The following is a 17,168-nucleotide window of genomic DNA, read 5'->3' as shown; positions in this document are numbered from 1 at the left end:
AGAAACTGGCCGGCGCCGCTACGGGCACAGCTGCGTGGTGCTACAAGCACGGCCAGGTCCTTGTCTCTGTCCTCACAGCGAGCGAGGGCAAAGGCCTGGATGCCATGGCGGCCGGCCTCATGAAGAGGTACAGAGTGGACAGAGACTTCTGTAGCAGGCACCGCCATTTTCGGGTGAAGGTCATGTTCTCCGAGTGGCTGCTGCTTACGGTTCGCCTGGACATATGGCACTTAATGCTCCGCTTCTGCGCCGGCGTCACCACGGAGGCCCATCCCCTCTACGGCATTTTCATGGCCCGCCTCTCGAGGTGCATCTTCGAGTGGGATCCGGAGGACGTCGTGCCAAAAAGGAGGAGATGGTGGCGTGGGAGGCCGGTTGCGTCTCGGTGGACGCCGTCGACGGTCTCATCAGCCGGAATGAGTTGGCGCGCCACTGCCGGAGGAGGACCAGGGGGACGGAGGTGACCGTCAAACAGATCGGTTCGCTGATCAGTCTGTTTGACAGCGCGAGCAGGAAGGACACTTTGGGCGTTCTGTTGTTGGACCACGAGTGGATCCAGCAAATCTGGAAGGAGCGGCGGAGACACGTGCTGTTTATCGAGGAACCCAAGGGCGTGTCTTTGTACATGAAGACAGGCACCCTGAGGAAAGGCGTTGAGCTGCCGTGCTACAGGTGTGCCCGTGGTTCCACGTCCCTGTCCAGTCCTTCCACCTCCACCTAAACAGGTTCATCCCAGGTGAGCTACGAGTCTTAACAATGACACCACAGTCCTTCTCAGTGACGAGACACCGTTGTAATAACCATTGGCATTATTATTCAGGATCATTGCACAGCTTAAACCCATTGACTCATGTTTATTTAATCTCCAGGAACCAGTGCATTTACCGGCGTATCTTCTGGAGGGGCTGATGCGCTGGAACGATGACTGCACTGTCAGGGAGGCGGTGGAGCAGCTGAGCTGGCTGGTGCTCGAACGGATGTGGGATGAGCGGTTCCACAGACCTGGAAAGTACACAGGTATCAACCGCGTCTGGTGAGCGGCCGCTTCAAAGCTCCGAAGCGGGCGGGAGTCACGGAAGGTGCCGAGAGCGTCAAGCGCTGCTTCATCGGCCATCCTGTAACCGGCTCAGTGGCCCAGCACCAGCCATTGGTTGAAGCGAAGTGCATCAAGCTGTGCAACATGCAGAAAATGACACCAAGAAGGCTGGAGTGTCCACCCCAAGATGGTCCACGATCCTCCGGAGTTACGGTCAACTACGGGAGATGGTTCTCGACAGCCAGCGGGTGGTGGATGGCACGTTGATCCAGCTGTTTGAGGTGAATCAGCGGACACTCACCCAGTGGTAAGTCAGTCAAATCGTTGACAAAATAGTGATCTAGTAATATGACAAAGTAACACATCTAACAATAATTACCTCTCAGGTTCCAACGGCGTCAGAAGAACCAGGAGTTGAGTGTCCTGTCTCAAGGACTCCATCAGACGCCCCGCCTTCCTGTGGCGCCCGTTTCCCATCACCCACCGGAGCGCAAGCTGGATCGTCTCCCGTCGCCTTCCGGCCAAAGGCACGAGTTTGTTCTTCCTCCAAATCTGGGAGGAGCCCTTCCTGTTCTGCGGCCCGTCCGCGGCCAGCTGCTGCAAGGAGGAGAACACTTAAGCGGCAGCGGAGGCCAAGGAGGAGGCGAGTGGTGTCCAGAAAAGAAAATATTCCTGAAAGGTGGCGTACAACACTTATAGCCAGTGTATACAACCAAAGACATGGACATGGCAGCGAGACTTTCTGCGAGCGTGCTGCCAAGACCCTTGAAAACTGGCTACAAGACAAGAGACAGAGAAAACTGTAGCCAGTTTAGACATTGTGCCTTTTGCACTTTTGTAGTTGTGTTTCCACGTGGGTGTTCATTTATTTCTATTGCATTTTGCACTTCTCATTGTGGTTCTGTCCTTCAATATGCACATTCATTTATATTTATTGCATTTTCACTTTGTGTGCTAATTTAAATAAATTATTTTGCACTTTTTCATGATGGTTGTTTGTCAGTGTTTTTTTTATTTGACTTTTGTTATTTTTATATAGACACAATAACATATTTAGACACATTCAATAGGATTGTGTAAATGTGTTTTTATAAAACGCAATAAATAATGAAAATAAGGTCTTGTAAATAGAAAAATACAATTAGGCAATATGCGGTTTTGACACTTGGGGGCAGCGGTTCCACCGTGTGTCAGTGATGTCGTTGGTGAATGTGTGCAGTCTCGTTAAACAATATTGACATTTAATAAACATATTTGGTTGGACAAATGTGTTTCTGTGTGTGTTTGTTTAAGTGTCAACCTAAGAGAATGATGATGGTTTGATATAAACCATTAAGAGTTGCATGTTGTTGTATGAATAATGAAATAATATGCTATTTTCCACTTCTTATAATTGACTTCACTCATGAACCTCACAGCACTTCATTGAGTATTTAAAATGTTCCTTCAATTGCTTTTAAATGTGTGTTCTTTAAATGAATAAACTTGCACAAAACGAGCGTTGATCATTAAAACGTTTATTTTATTTATTTTTTCTCGAAAAAGTTATATTTTTTAACATGATACGTCACATCCGTCAAAACATCGTCACTTCACGTTTGTGACGACAGGTGCCACTGCCCTAAAACCACAGACATATATACATACAGTAGATGGCGCTGTAGGTACACTTTCTGTCCTATCAGTAGAGGATCGGGGGAACCTGCAGTATCCCTGCGGCGCAAACTTGATGACGTCACGTACCCTTTAAAATACCATATGCTGCTTTTTTTTAAACGATTGCCAAACAACGTCATTTCGTTGCCAGTTTTCACTGCTGTGTTCTTCTGTGCAATGACAATAAAGAAAGTCTAAATTCTAAGTTGCTTTACTCGCACACACAAAGAGTGAGCCTTGGCAGCCGTTGCAGTTATATAGATTATTTAAACACAATTGTTAAGGTATAACTGATAGGATGTGATCAGAGAACGCACCAGTGTGCTTGTAAAGATTCAGCGAGTTTGTCATGTAAAAAGGATTTCCGACTGCTCATGAACACACCATTTGTTTCTTGTTAAACCCCTCCCACTAAGTGTTTTTGTTTGACAACAGACAGAACCGCAGTGACCCAGGTTGGTTTTGTGTAACAGCTATTTAAAAAATAATAAACAGAACTGATTACGAACCCGATCTCTTCCCAGAGAAAACAGTGGTTCTAACATGGCGACAGGACTACTCGATTGCCTGCTATTGCTTGCGGCGTCAACAATGGCTCTGGCCGCAGTGATGGGGCTGGGAGAGGACCTGGATGGGCCACGGTTAGGCCCTCCTGGCTCTCCCATTCATCTGAAAGAAAGCGATCCAGGCTTGAAGAAAGTTCTGAAGTTCGCCGAAGATCATTACAACATGGGCTCCAACGCCATGCACCTCCGTAAAGTCAGCCATCTCGTCTCCGCCACCAAACAGGTAATTATTGTCAGATACAACATTTAATTACTAAAATTTGTATTTGGTGAGATTTAATTTACAATACAACGTAAATAGGTTATACTCGGGCCTTCACATAAATCTCTGTCGACAACAGTGGCGGTGTTGTTACAAATTCTGCCCCCCCACTTCCTACGTGATGACGTCACACGCGGCATATGCGAACGTCTCTTTAAACTATTTTTTATGGGTTAAAGAAACGTCAACAGAAGGTTTACATTATACTTTTTACCACACATAAAACATTTATATTGACGAAAAGGCGATGTTCGTCAACATAATCACTTTCTGTTCTTTCATTTCCTGGTCTGACGACACACGTGACTTTGAGACCAACGGAAGTGACCGCGCTACATGTGACGAAGCCGCTGATTGGCTGAAGCTGTTTTACTAATAACGCACAACTGTACACCTCTGTACTCTACCTGTCTGTAGTTAGGATCATAAAAACCTCAGTAATTATTTAGTTTTCATTCCGATTTTTTTTCTTCCCGATTTAAATCAATTATTAAATGTACATAAGCGAATTATTTCGGAACTCGAATGTTTGTATTGCATTGTACAGTTGTGCGTTATTAGTAAAACAGCTTCAGAACATCGTCTTTTCTGTCAATATAAATGTTTTATGTGTGGTAAAAAGTATCATGTAAACCTTCTGTTGACGTTTCTTTAACCCATAAAAAATAGTTTAAAGAGACGTTCGCATATGCCGCGTGTGACGTCATCACGTAGGAAGTGGGGGGGACAGAATTTGTACCTACAGAGGCATTGAAATTGTCGTCAGCCAGACCCAGTAGATTATAAAGTTTAGTCAGACATGAACTCAAAGGATTTCATAACACCGTCGGACAATTGCTACATACGCAACTATCAATACAGGATTTGCACAATTACAGTATAGACACTGCACTATAATACCGCGGTGAAGTTGGTTTGATATTAAATTCGATAGATTTGGATTGTTAAATATAAAAATTAGTCGTGTTGAGATGTTCACATCAGAGTTACATTAATGATCAATATTGAATTAATATTAACACAAACATGTGTTAACAAGCAGATAATTCACAAACTTAGAAATATGTTCTCATTCACAAAATGATGTTTCTTTGATGATCTTTGTTTATTAAGACAACATCTAACGTTTTATAGTGAATATGTTAATCCTTTATTTCGCACAATTCAGAAAAAATGTAAAGGAATTATAAGCTTGTTTTTATATATGACAAACAAAATTATCTGCATCTGATCGCTATAAGTCTTCTCTACAAGAGTAACTTTCTTGTGAAATAAAACCACGTCAGTTTTATCAAACTGTAACATGCAGAATGAAAGCTGCTGAAGCCGGTTTCCCTGATGTGATCATGTGATCCAAATATTCGATTCCTGTTCACATTGTAGCATTGCTATTTTAAATGTTTAGCTCTTGGTTTTCAATGACTTTCCTTGCAAAATTACTGACTTGTGGAGTTGCTGAATGACAGGGTATGAGATTTCACTGATATTTTTCTAATTATTCTGTTTGGACAACACATGGAAGAGAAGTCATGACCAGAGCCAAAAGATGAGGCGTGGCATCCTGGGAGTTTCTAATAATACCTCTAATTGGGCATATAATGGGTTGGAGGATTACTTAAGTTATTATATTGAACAGTTTTAGGTTAATTAATTAATTATATTCTAGACAACAATTCCTATGGGACATTATATACCTGTCATCATGAACAAAAGCGTCACCGACCTACTCCCTTTATCAAAATATATGGCTTGTAAATCAATATATTTATTTTCCTGCTTTTGGCACACAATTCACTTTTCTTACTAAAATCCAAAACACTCTGAGATCTCCCATAACCACAAATGAAGTTGCACTTGACACTTTTCAAACACCTTCCAAATATTATTACTATGTCTTTCATTCATATATTTTGCATACCCAAATACTACATACACCAGACCTTATATGGATTTCTCCAATCCTTAAAACTCTTCACTCGCTTCCAGTTTCTTTCAGGACCAACTTTAAAATTCTGGTTCTTACTTTCAGAGCTATTCACGGTCAAGCTCCTCCTTACATCACTGATATGATCCAGCCTTACACCCCAGCTCGGGCTCTGAGGTCTGTGGATCAGAATCTAATTATAGTTCCACGCACACCGTTCAGGTGTAAAAGGTGCGAGTTGCTGTCCTTTGTCGTTCTTGGGACCAGTGGACGGAGACAGAAAAAGACAAAGATCTGCTTTTAAATGAACAAGGGGATTTATAACGTATCGAGTCCAATGTAGAACATTATGAGTGGAAAGATTGTGTATATCAGAAAGGTGATTGGAGAGGTAGAAAGAGTGGCAGGAATAATATTATTTATGTGAGGGTGTATCCCCGTAAATAAGAGGAAAAAGTATAAATGGGGTGTTCATTAGCTAAGATCAGAAGGAGTGATGATAGATAATATTCAGGATGTGTCCTTTTGGAAGTGTGGTTGGTTGCTGGCATCCAAATAAACCAAATGTATTTACAAATATAGAGGAATATGTGAATAAATATTAAACGATATAATTTATTAAAATCAACGTAAGTGTAAAAAAATATTCCAAATTTCAAAAATGCCTTGAGATTAATTTCAATGAACCTTCATTTAGTTACGTTTTTTTTAGAACTCAAAATCATAATGAACTTGAAATTTTCAGCTGGTGAAGGGAATACGCTACACAATCACAGTGGAACTGAGCAACACCCAGTGCAAGAAACTCGCCATGCTGAGGACATGTGACTTCTATCCTGAGGCCCACAAACTCAAGGTTTGTATAATAGTTTGTGTGTTCAAATGGTTCATTACTGCAGCAATTGTGTATCTGAATCTATGTGATGAGCTGGTGTCTTCAAATGTGGGATGATCACTTGGCTTGTGACTTCAGTTATAATAATGTAATAAACCACCAACTGCAACATAGTTGTTTCGAAAAACGCAAATTCAATCCAGTGTTTTTTTTATTTACTGCCAATTTTTTTTAATTTTTTTTTTTTAATTGCCAACTTAAAACGTTTCTTAGAAATAAGCTTTCCTTTAAGTTTAATTGCATTTCCATTTTTTTTTTATTTCAGACTAATTATCATTGAAATCTTGAACAATGAAGCAACATGTGAAAAGGGTTGTAAAATGTGGAACAATTTATCTGATCAGAAGTATTTAGTTAATTGTTTTTTTTCCTGTGTATCATTACTGTGTGTGTGTCTGTTGTCTCCATCAGACGGAGATTTGTGTGTTTGAAGTCTGGGACAATCCTTGGCAGGGGAGCACAACAATTCTCAAACAAAAATGTCAGCCAAAAGGTAAGACCAGACAGGCGTCCCTAAAGGCCTTGACACACCGATTAACTGGCGTCTGACGCCGTCGGGCAGCCCCATGAGGTCGGCGCCCCAAGTCCCTTTGGTGTGTCACCCCCAGTCGGGAGTCAGCGTCCTAGTCGGACGAAAGAAGAGACGGGTGCACGCGTTCAGTCTGGAGTCGGAGTCTGGCCAATCTGATTGGTTGAGTTCTAGGTTTAGCTAGTGAATCAGTGCAGAACACTGAAACGGAAGTGACTATTGTAAACACCAGATAATACATATTTTTTCCACAAGAATACCAAGGGCTGACAATGCCAGTCGCTTCATTTTCGTGTCGTTATCACGCATATTTTTATTTGATCTTTCGTTCGATGGGTGAAAACACTGACCGTTCTTGACAGTCTCTTTGGTGTGTACAAGGCATTTTTTTTCCGGAGGGACGGCGCCAGACTACGTCAGACCACACAGGACCGCCCGATGGCGTCAGATGCTGACAGTCGGCGCAGTGTGTCTAGGGCTTTAAGGCGTACACTTTTAACACTTTTGCCACAAAAGTGTACGTTCTGCGCATGTGTACGTTCTGCGCATGTGTACGTGCTGCGCATGTGTACGTGCTGCGCATGTGTACGTGCTGCGTATGTGTACGTGCTGCGCATGTGTACGTGCTGCGCATGTGTACGTGCTGCGCATGTGTACGTGCTGCGCATGTGTACGTGCTGCGCATGTGTACGTGCTGCGCATGTGTACGTGCTGCGCATGTGTACGTGCTGCACATGTGCAACAGCGGGTGACGCTGTAAATGCTCTGAGACTAGTCGAGAATGGTCGGTGTTTTCACCTGTTAAACGAAAGATAAAAGAAAATTACGATGGATAACGACATGAAAATAAAGAGACTGGCATTGTCAGCATTGGTCTTCTTTTTGTGGAAGAAAGAAGTTGCAGAAAATACTCCTGGATCTTACAGTGGCAGCTCGGAGGCATTTCCATATGTGTCGCGCAAGATAAAGGATAATAATTGTGATGATCTAGAATGATCATTAAAGTAATGTCAAAAATATTGTCCTTCTGTATCATTATTAGCACAAAATGACTATGAATCAGTCATGGTGATAATGTACAAATGTTGAGATGAAGCTCACTCGCATGAAAGGTTGCATGTGATTAGGACAATAATTCTATACATTAATGTAAATAAATTAGTCCATGGTGGAGGAGGTGATGAGATGTGTTCCAATTTTATGATAACGTACGCTGGATGCATGTGAAAGGACCAGATAACCATTTCTAGACTGCGCCGCATCGAGCTGCTTCATTCACATGATCATATTGGTGTGAAGTTTTCGATAAAAGTGTGGTTAAATCCATCACTGCTTATCTAGTGTTTACAGTAGTAACTTTCGTTTCATTTTCCTGCGCTGATTCACAAGCTAAACCTAGCACTCGACCAATCAGATTGACCATTGAGCCAGACTCCCGACTCCAGACTGAACATGTGCACCCGCCTATTTTTTCTTCTGACAAGGACGCCGACTCCCGACTGGGGGATGCACACCAAAGGGACTTGGGGCGCTGACCACACAGGACTGCTGATGGCGCCAGACGCCCGATAATCGATGTGTCAAGGCCTTTAAGGTAATTCTTGTTAATTCCATGAGTGAGTTATAAATCTCGCATCAAAATAACTCAAAGGGAAAATTTATTTAAATAAAACTTTAAGCAAATATTGAAAAAGTTGAGGTATTTAGAAAAAGTAGAGTAGAACAAGCAATATAATTTTGGTAGTATTCCAAATTAAATCCTAATCTGTGTACCTACAGTTCGAACATTCAATATTCATTTTTGAAATGCAAATCAAAAAATGAATTTCAGGAGATTTTTTTATTTTCATTTTTTAAACATCAATTCTAAATCAAATTTAATGGCATCTTTAAAAAAAAATACAATCAATTTTCAGAAAAGGCCTCGAATTTCTTTATTTCAATTGAATATTTAAATCTTCAGTGTGCCCCGATTTATTTGTATAACAGGAAGGTTCAGTGAGGTTCATGGCTGGTGATGTATTTATTAGAACTTTACAGCGCATCTTATTTACTAACAACATTGTAGTTCTTCACATCACCATCCTTCTATATATAATTCTTCATACCTTCTTTAGACTTTAGACTTTCTTTTATTGTCATTGCACAGAAAACACAGCAGGAAACGAGCAACGAAAAAAACAGCTGAAAGATGTATATATAAAAAGTATAACTATAAATATTAATAAGTTAAAAATAGTGCAATATAGTATAAACAAAATCTAAATAATATTTACTGTAAACAAAAGGGACATGTACAAAACACATTTCATTTTAACCTTCACTAAGTTACGTGATTTTGTAAATAATGTTGTTTTTATTGTTTAAATAAATCTAGGTTGTCAATAAAAATATAATTTTAACTTGCTAGAAATAACTAGAAATAACTCGGTGTTGTGAGAGAGAGTACGGCATGTCTACATCTGACTTCTATGCACTTGATCGATCAGCAGCAACAATTCGCACGAATAAACTTGAGAGATTGATTGTAGAGATTCATAAGAAATATTTATGTAAAGTTTATATTGGTGATATGCTGATGAACAACAACACCCAAGCGTCACTTTGTATCAGATCAGTCAGATATTAAAAATAGAATGAACGAAAGGTAAACAGACCTAAATAATTTGAGAAAATATATTTTAAAATAATATAAGTCGCTCTGTTGCTCCATTTTCTCTTTTCTGGAGCAATATTTATTTTTGTTACTTAAAGGTTGAGATGATCTTTTCCCAGGTGAACCTCAAGAGGCCGACAAGATGGAGAAACTCAGCAGAAGCCAGCCTGTCGAGGTGATCTTCTGCATAATCAGCTGTTCACAACTTTTTTGTTTGTCTTTTTCTGCCTGAATCTGCTGATAACAGTTATGTTTTATCAGCAGCTTCTTGGCCAGTTTAAAGAGTTCATGGGGAAGTACAACAAAACTTACAACAGCCAGGAGGGTGAGCGTGCGCACCAGATACAAACACACAAAATAGATATATACATAGTTATTTTGCTTTAAAGCAAGTTAGATCTTTTAAGAAGATATCGTGAGTCTGTAGGTGCAACAGATGCACCTTCATTACATTTACATTTCATGCCTCTGCCAAGGAGGTTGTGGATCTTCATTTCATTTTTGCATGGCTTCTGACTGCTGCCACTCACCAGGGATTGTATCATTTAGGTTTTATCCTAGACAGGTTAAAAAAACTCCTTGTTAACCAATTTGAGAAAATATGCTTTTATTTTGAAAAACATGTGCAACTATGACCTTCTGTCTCTATCGCTTAATTACTTAATCACATTTTTAACATGAGTGTTTCATACACAGCCCATTAAGTAATTTTAATCTTGACTGAAATTCTTTGTTTGCCAAAAAAAAGAGGTGGACCAGCGTCTGAAAATCTTCTGCAACAACGTGAAGATGGCAGAGAAGCTACAGTCTCTGGATCAGGGCTCTGCTGAATATGGCGTCACCAAGTTTAGCGACCTGAGCGGTGACTGTCGACAAACATGAAATGGGTGTCTGCGATTTCACAAGCTGATCCCGTCTGACTGATGTTCTGCAGAGGAGGAATTCCGCTCCACATATCTGAACCCCTTGCTGAGCCAGTGGACTCTTCAGAGGCCGATGAAACCGGCTAATTCAGCCCATAGCCCCGCCCCAGACAGCTGGGACTGGAGGGATCACGGAGCAGTGAGTCTTGTTAAGAACCAGGTGAGAGGTTAATTATGGATTCATTAATCTAAGCAGCACAAGTTGTATGATTGGCAGTACTCTCTCCTAATGGGCTAATGTCCTGCAGGGGATGTGCGGCTCCTGCTGGGCCTTTTCAGTCACCGGCAACATCGAAGGCCAGTGGTTCCTGAAAAATGGAAGGTTGTTTTCTCTGTCTGAGCAAGGTAATGGTCTCTAAAGAGCTGTAAGATCACATTCATATTGCAGGCCTCACCTCTTAATCTGAGAAAAAATTCTTGTCAGCAGCCCAACATTACACAAAAGAAAAATTAAGTACACTAAACCATGAGTCTCAATTTTATTTACAATAAATGGTCTTCAATAGCACACGTATCTGAAGGTTAATATAGACCTTGTGCATACATACTTTCTATTTTTACTTTTCATATTTATATATTCATATTCAAAATGGCATTTCACTTATTCATGAATTCATTTTTGCAGCTATTTCCTTATGAAGATTGCTGGGCCGAAGCCAGCCTCTTCGGGCGAGAGGTGGGGGACACTCTAAACAGGACACAAGTCTTTAACAGGGCACAAAAAGACATACAACCATATTCAATTAAATTAAATTCAAATCGATTCAATTTTAGAAGAGTCGGTGGAAGACAGATGGATGGAGAAAAGAGTGAGGGAGGACGCAGTGAGAGAAAAGGCGAGAGTATAGACGTAGGGCGACAGAATTGATGTTGCTTTTATATTCTTATCACAATAAACAGATACCCAGACAATGAGCTTGGTGTCTAAAACTCCCGCTTCAACAATCCAAGCCGTATAAGAAGGAGGACTGGTCAGTCTTAACTATAGGCTTTATTATAAAACTAAAGTTTTAAAATTACTCTTATACATTGAGAGGGTGTCTGCCCTCCGGGCTGAAGCTGGTAGGTGGTTCCACAGCAGAGGCGCTTGAAAACTGAAGGCCCTGGTTCCAAATCTACATTTAGAGATTTGTTGTACAGATGTGAGTTTAAGGATCGTAACATCCTAGAAGGTTGATATGTAGGTTTATATGTATTGTATACTAAGGATTAAAGGCGCCGACGAGGACGGCTGCCTCTTCCAGTAGCTCTGCAGCAATTTCTATAATTTTCTGTTTTTTATTAATTTTTTTACTATAATTTTTTAAATGGATACTTTTGAACATGGGGAGAATTGTATTGTTTACTCAAGAGAGGATCTACTATCGCTGAAGTCAATGGCACGGGCTGGAGATCGCCACGAGATCCCGATCGAACTTCAGCGCCGGTACAGAGGCTGTCGGGCAGGGAAGAGACTAAAGGCTAATCTAACGGACAATCGGAGACGTCACAGACCAACGATCCCAACGATCACGATGGGGAACGTCAATTCACTGACGAATAAGATCGACGAGCTGTCTGCCCTCAACAACCAGTGGATCTACAGAGAGAGCAGCTTGTTGATCTTCACGGAGACGTGGCTCACTCAGCTGACTCCGGACTCACACGTGGAGCTGCCTGGTTTCAGCACCATCAGAGCGGACAGAGACGCGCGCGCGTGTGGGAAGCGCAGAGGAGGAGGTCTGATCATGTACGTGAATAAACGCTGGTGTAGTCCGGGACACGTTACTGTAAAGAAAGTCTCTTGTTGTCAAGATTTAGAACTGTTGGCTGTCAGCATGCGTCCATATTATCTACCGCGTGAGTTCAGTCACGTGATCTCGCTGTGTGTCTACATTCCGCCGAGCGCTGCGGCTGCATCTGCCTGTGAGAAGATCCACACAATGACAGCTCGACTTCAGAATCAACATCCTGACGCGTTTATCATCATCTCTGGAGACTTTAATCATGCCATCCTGGACTCTACTCTGCCTACTTTCCATCAGGCTGTGGATTGTCCCACCAGGAATAACAGGACAATTGACCTTCTTTATTCCAACTTGAAGGACGCCTACAGAGCCAAACCTCTTCCTCCACTTGGAAGGTCCGATCACAACCTGGTCCACCTTCAGTCACAGTACATTCCTCTGGTGCAGAGACAGACTGTGACCACTAAGACAATCAGAAAGTGGACACCAGCTGTGGAGGATGCCATCAGAGACTGCCTTGAAACAACAGACTGGGATGTGCTGCTGAGGTCTCATGGTGAGGACATCGAGGGTCAGACACACTGTCTAACAGATTATTTAAATTTCTGCTTGGACGTTGTCGCCCCTTCTAAGACTGTCCGCTGTTACCCTAATAATAAACCGTGGGTAACAAAGGAGGTCAAGGATGTCCTTAACAGGAAGAAAGTGGCATTCAGGAGCAGGGACAGCGACGCCATGAGATCAGCTCAGCAGGAGGTGAAGCGATGCTTGAGGGAGGCAAAGTACACCTACAGGAGGAAGTTGGAGGAGAAGCTGAGCCGAGAAGAAATAAGAGAGGTCTGGGATGGTGTTAAAACCATCACTGGACACAAGACCAAGGCCTCACTGACTGCAGTGGACACGGTGGAGGAGCCAAGTGGTCTGAACAACTTTTTCAACAGGTTTGAGCAGGTCTCCTCACCCTCACTGCTGCCCGCCTCAGGACCTGCCCCACCTTCTTGTGTCCCCCTCAGCTCCGCACAACCACTTCCCAGCTTCACCTCACTCCAGGTACAGGATGTACTTCGGAGGATTCGTCCAGGGAAGGCTGCTGGTCCTGATAAGGTGTCTGCTCGACTGCTAAAGACCTGCGCTGCTGAACTAGCTGAGCCACTCCAGCATGTCTTCAACCTCAGTCTACGGCTGGGGAAAGTACCAACTCTGTGGAAGACTTCCTGTATTGTTCCAGTCCCTAAAAAGACCCGACCGAGTGTGCTGAACGATTACAGACCGGTGGCACTGACTTCGCAGCTGATGAAGACACTGGAGCGGCTGGTCCTCAAACATCTCAGGCCACAAGTCCAGCACGCGCAAGACCCACTGCAGTTTGCCTACCAGCCAGCAGTTGGTGTGGAAGATGCCATCCTTCACCTCCTGCATCGGACCTACTCCCACTTGGATAAAGGAAGCGGTTCAGTGAGAATCCTGTTCCTGGACTTTTTTAGTGCCTTCAACACTATCCAACCCACTCTGCTGCAGGACAAACTGACTAAGATGCATGTGGACCCTGGTCTGGTCTCCTGGATTACGGACTATCTTACTGATCGACCACAGTATGTCAGGCTGAAGGACATCAAGTCTGACACTGTGGTGTGCAGTACAGGAGCACCTCAGGGGACAGTACTGGCCCCTCTCCTCTTCACCATCTACACTTCGGACTTCTGCTACAACTCAGAGCTGAGTCTCGTCCAGAAGTATGCCGACGACACTGCCATTGTTGGATGCATCAGGGACAACAGCGAAGACGAGTACAGGAGTCTGATACGTGACTTTGTGGACTGGAGTGAGAGGAACCACTTGCAGCTGAACACCTCAAAGACCAAGGAGCTGGTCTTGGACTTCGGGACGTCCAGGACAAAGCCACGTCCAGTGTCCATCAGAGGCGATGAGGTGGAGATAGTGGACAACTATAGGTACCTTGGTGTGTGGATGGACAGTAAACTGGACTGGTCCTGCAACACAGACCATGTATATAAGAAGGTTCAGAGTAGACTGTACTTTCTGAGGAGGCTTCGATCATTTAACATCTGCAAGAAGCTCCTCTGCATGTTCTACCAGTCTGTGGTGGCCAGTGTCATGTTCTATGCTGTGGTGTGTTGGGGTGGAAATGTGTCCAAGAGGAGTGTCAACAGGTTGGACAGGTTGATCAGGAGGGCTGGCTCTGTGGTTGGAATGAAGCTGGACTCACTGGTGACAGTTGCTGAGAGGAGATCATTGAACAAACTACTGTCCATCATGGATGATGACAGTCATCCTCTGAACACTGTCATCAGTGAGCAGAGAAGCAGATGGAGTGCACAAATGCTCCTCCCATGATGCAAAACTAATAGACTCAGGGACTCATTAATTCCTCGTGTTATTAGATCCATTTTTATTTAAAAAACGGATAAAAGCACTACAGAAAGTATAATGACAAAAGTCTTAAAAAGGACTAATAAAAGGCAGAAAAAAGAGAAATAAGATATTAAAACTAAATATATTTAGGAAAATATAAGAAGGGTTGAAATATTAATAGCATTTATGGATAGCGATCTTAAACATTTCTAAATGGCCAGTTTTCCAGTATTATTATTTTACTAGAATACAATTGTGTATTTATTCTAGTAGTGATGTATTTTTTCATAACTGAAATTGGAATCATTTTCACAAATAAATTATGCTTTCAAACCTGTCAATCACAGAGTTGGTGGACTGCGACGGGCTGGATCAAGCGTGCAAGGGTGGGCTGCCATCCAACGCTTATGAGGCCATCAAGGAGTTGGGTAAGTGTTGTTTCCTGTTGCTGTAGGTGAATAGTAAACCTCTAAATAACCCTACCTGTGTATCTCAGGTGGTCTGGAGTCCGAGACGGACTACTCGTACACGGGGAAGAAGCAGCAGTGTGACTTCATTAGCAAGAAAGTGGCTGCCTACATCAACAGCTCAGTGGAGATTTCCCAGGACGAGCAAGGTGGGTAAGAAGTGAAGTAATTTGCATACAGTATCAGCTTAATTACAAACACTAGCTCATTTTAGTTTTACTTTTAATTTTGACCCAGTAACTTCCTCTGCATGTTTTTACATTGTCAGAAAATTTGAGAGTTGAGATGACGTGAATTGAACCAAAATCCTTTAATTCATGACGAAACAATTGAGTTTCATACAGTGTTCTCGCACTTTATTTTACTTCCTTCAGAGATGGCTGCTTGGTTGGCTGAGAATGGACCAGTTTCTGTCGCCCTCAACGCTTTCGCCATGCAGGTGAGATATGACTCAATTTGATGATAATGCAAATCGGAAATATGTGTGTCTGTGTTTCCACTTCAGTTCTATAGAAAGGGAATCTCTCACCCCTTAAAGATATTCTGTAACCCATGGATGATCGACCACGCTGTGTTGCTGGTGGGATACGGAGAGCGTAAGTAATGGAAACGTTAAAACATTGTAAAATCGACTTATTCTGCCATAAAATAAAAACCAAATGACTATGTGTGTTGCAGGTAAAGGAATTCCTTTCTGGGCCATTAAGAACAGCTGGGGGGAGGACTATGGAGAACAGGTGAGTCAACTGTCACAAACTTAAGCAGGGAAAACCTCAATCAGGCAAGGGTCCAAAATAATTAAGCATTCTTGTTTGTGGCCCAACAACTTTTTACATTTGCCAAACATTAACAGTAGAGAATCAGCTGTAAGAAATGAATCAATATTTTGAATTGAAATATTCATGTCTATGTAATATGTTATTACTATGTAATTGTAAGATGCAAGGATTCAGGTTTACTTCAGGTTACTTTTATGTTTTTTGTTTTCTAACGTATACCACTTGTCTCTCTCAGGGCTACTACTACCTGTACAGAGGTGCCAAAGCCTGTGGCATCAACAAGATGGGCTCCTCTGCCGTCGTCAACTAAAACAATTTTTGCAGCACAACAATAGCATCAAGAAAAAAAACTCCTGTTGTTACGATTTAATTTAATTCAACCTCCTTCCTTATCATCCACGCACCTACAAAACTAGTTCTGCCAAACGGTTGATATTAAGTCTAAGATGCAATGTGTTCTTGCACTCACAGTTAAGTGATGTCATTTTAATTGTGAATCTGTTATGGTGTCACTCTGGTTGAGTAGCCATAAGCATAAAAGCCTCACGGTGCTGTTGAGTGAGAGAGCTTCTGAGCCTGTTTTTAATGAATTTCAGGATCTAACAGCTTCTCTCACATGCTACCTGTGTGACAGAAAGGGGGAGCAGGAACCTGTACGCAAGACCAATGATGTGATATGCATGTGTGATGAGGTTGTACTGTCTCAACATGCGTTAGTAGCGTAGTGCACAGTCCTTGCAAGACAAGCACTTTTTTTCAACCAGCTCCACCTCATCTTCAGCACCCCTTAGGCCATCCTTTTGTGTCTTGCTTGTGTATTCTTCAAAAACATAGGTCTTGAACTTCTTCCACCGTCCTGCCAAACTGATGAGCTCATTCTGTAAAATGGCTACAGTTGCTCCGTCATCAAATGGCAGAAGACACTTACGTAACTTGCAGTTGTGCTTCTGGGAAACCACCAGCATTAGCTGTTACCTGGTTGACATTTTTTGCATAGAGAAAAGTGCAAAATCAGCATACAGACTTCCTTTTTTTTAATTGCTGATGGATGCTCCCTAAGACAGTGTCCCTTATTTTATTAAATATCTCGTATGCTTTTTCAGCATCAGTCAAAGCCTAATCTCAGCACATCTCTCCAGGCATAGATCTTTTATTTATGCCACAGTTCTGTCTTCCCATTTTGGTCCTCTATTAAATTGTTGGCCCACTGGACAAACGTGTCGGCTGCTTCCTTGACTTAGGTAAAGTCACTGGTCATATCTTTTAGCTGTGTTTCTGCAGCCACAATCATCTGATGAGCTGTCAGGATGTCCATTCCACTTGTCTGCAGGTATTTTGACACAGGTGAGGTGACCTCGAAGATTGTCAGGAAAAT

General features: G+C 42.4%; 3 protein-coding genes across 5 annotated transcripts; 2 read left to right on the top strand and 1 right to left on the bottom strand.

Annotated features, from left to right (window-relative positions):
• Positions 1-277: 277 nt before the first annotated feature.
• Positions 278-1,114, bottom strand: LOC148071380 (uncharacterized). The gene is made up of 2 exons (XM_087799221.1): positions 886-1,114; positions 278-717 (listed from the first exon to the last, which is right to left on the bottom strand). The coding sequence occupies exons 1-2, from the start codon at positions 1,112-1,114 to the stop codon at positions 278-280; spliced, it is 669 nt and encodes a 222-aa protein (XP_087655347.1).
• A 149-nt stretch (positions 1,115-1,263) lies between these two features.
• LOC148071379 (uncharacterized) lies at positions 1,264-1,798 on the top strand. The gene is made up of 2 exons (XM_087799222.1): positions 1,264-1,343; positions 1,423-1,798. Exons 1-2 carry the CDS (start codon positions 1,264-1,266, stop codon positions 1,733-1,735), a joined length of 393 nt encoding a protein of 130 aa, XP_087655348.1. The 3' UTR covers positions 1,736-1,798.
• Positions 1,799-3,088: 1,290 nt separating this feature from the next.
• ctsf (cathepsin F) lies at positions 3,089-17,009 on the top strand. 3 transcript variants are annotated; one of them, XM_087798697.1, is made up of 15 exons: positions 3,089-3,147; positions 3,217-3,481; positions 6,190-6,300; positions 6,751-6,832; positions 9,644-9,699; positions 9,786-9,849; positions 10,273-10,386; positions 10,459-10,607; positions 10,696-10,792; positions 14,895-14,975; positions 15,044-15,163; positions 15,389-15,453; positions 15,520-15,610; positions 15,693-15,751; positions 16,029-17,009. In XM_087798697.1, the coding sequence occupies exons 2-15, from the start codon at positions 3,236-3,238 to the stop codon at positions 16,101-16,103; spliced, it is 1,410 nt and encodes a 469-aa protein (XP_087654823.1). In that variant the 5' UTR covers positions 3,089-3,147; positions 3,217-3,235; the 3' UTR covers positions 16,104-17,009. The 3 variants fall into 3 exon arrangements, with proteins under 3 accessions (XP_087654823.1, XP_087654824.1, XP_087654822.1); XM_087798698.1 differs by having other exon boundaries at positions 3,137-3,481; positions 9,789-9,849; XM_087798696.1 differs by having other exon boundaries at positions 3,137-3,481.
• The last annotated feature ends 159 nt before the right edge of the window (positions 17,010-17,168 follow it).

Source organism: Callionymus lyra, chromosome 9 (genome assembly GCF_982586985.1).
Source record: "Callionymus lyra chromosome 9, fCalLyr1.hap1.1, whole genome shotgun sequence".
Taxonomy (NCBI): Eukaryota; Metazoa; Chordata; class Actinopteri; order Syngnathiformes; family Callionymidae; genus Callionymus; species Callionymus lyra.
This window is presented reverse-complemented; position numbering and strand designations above follow the sequence as displayed.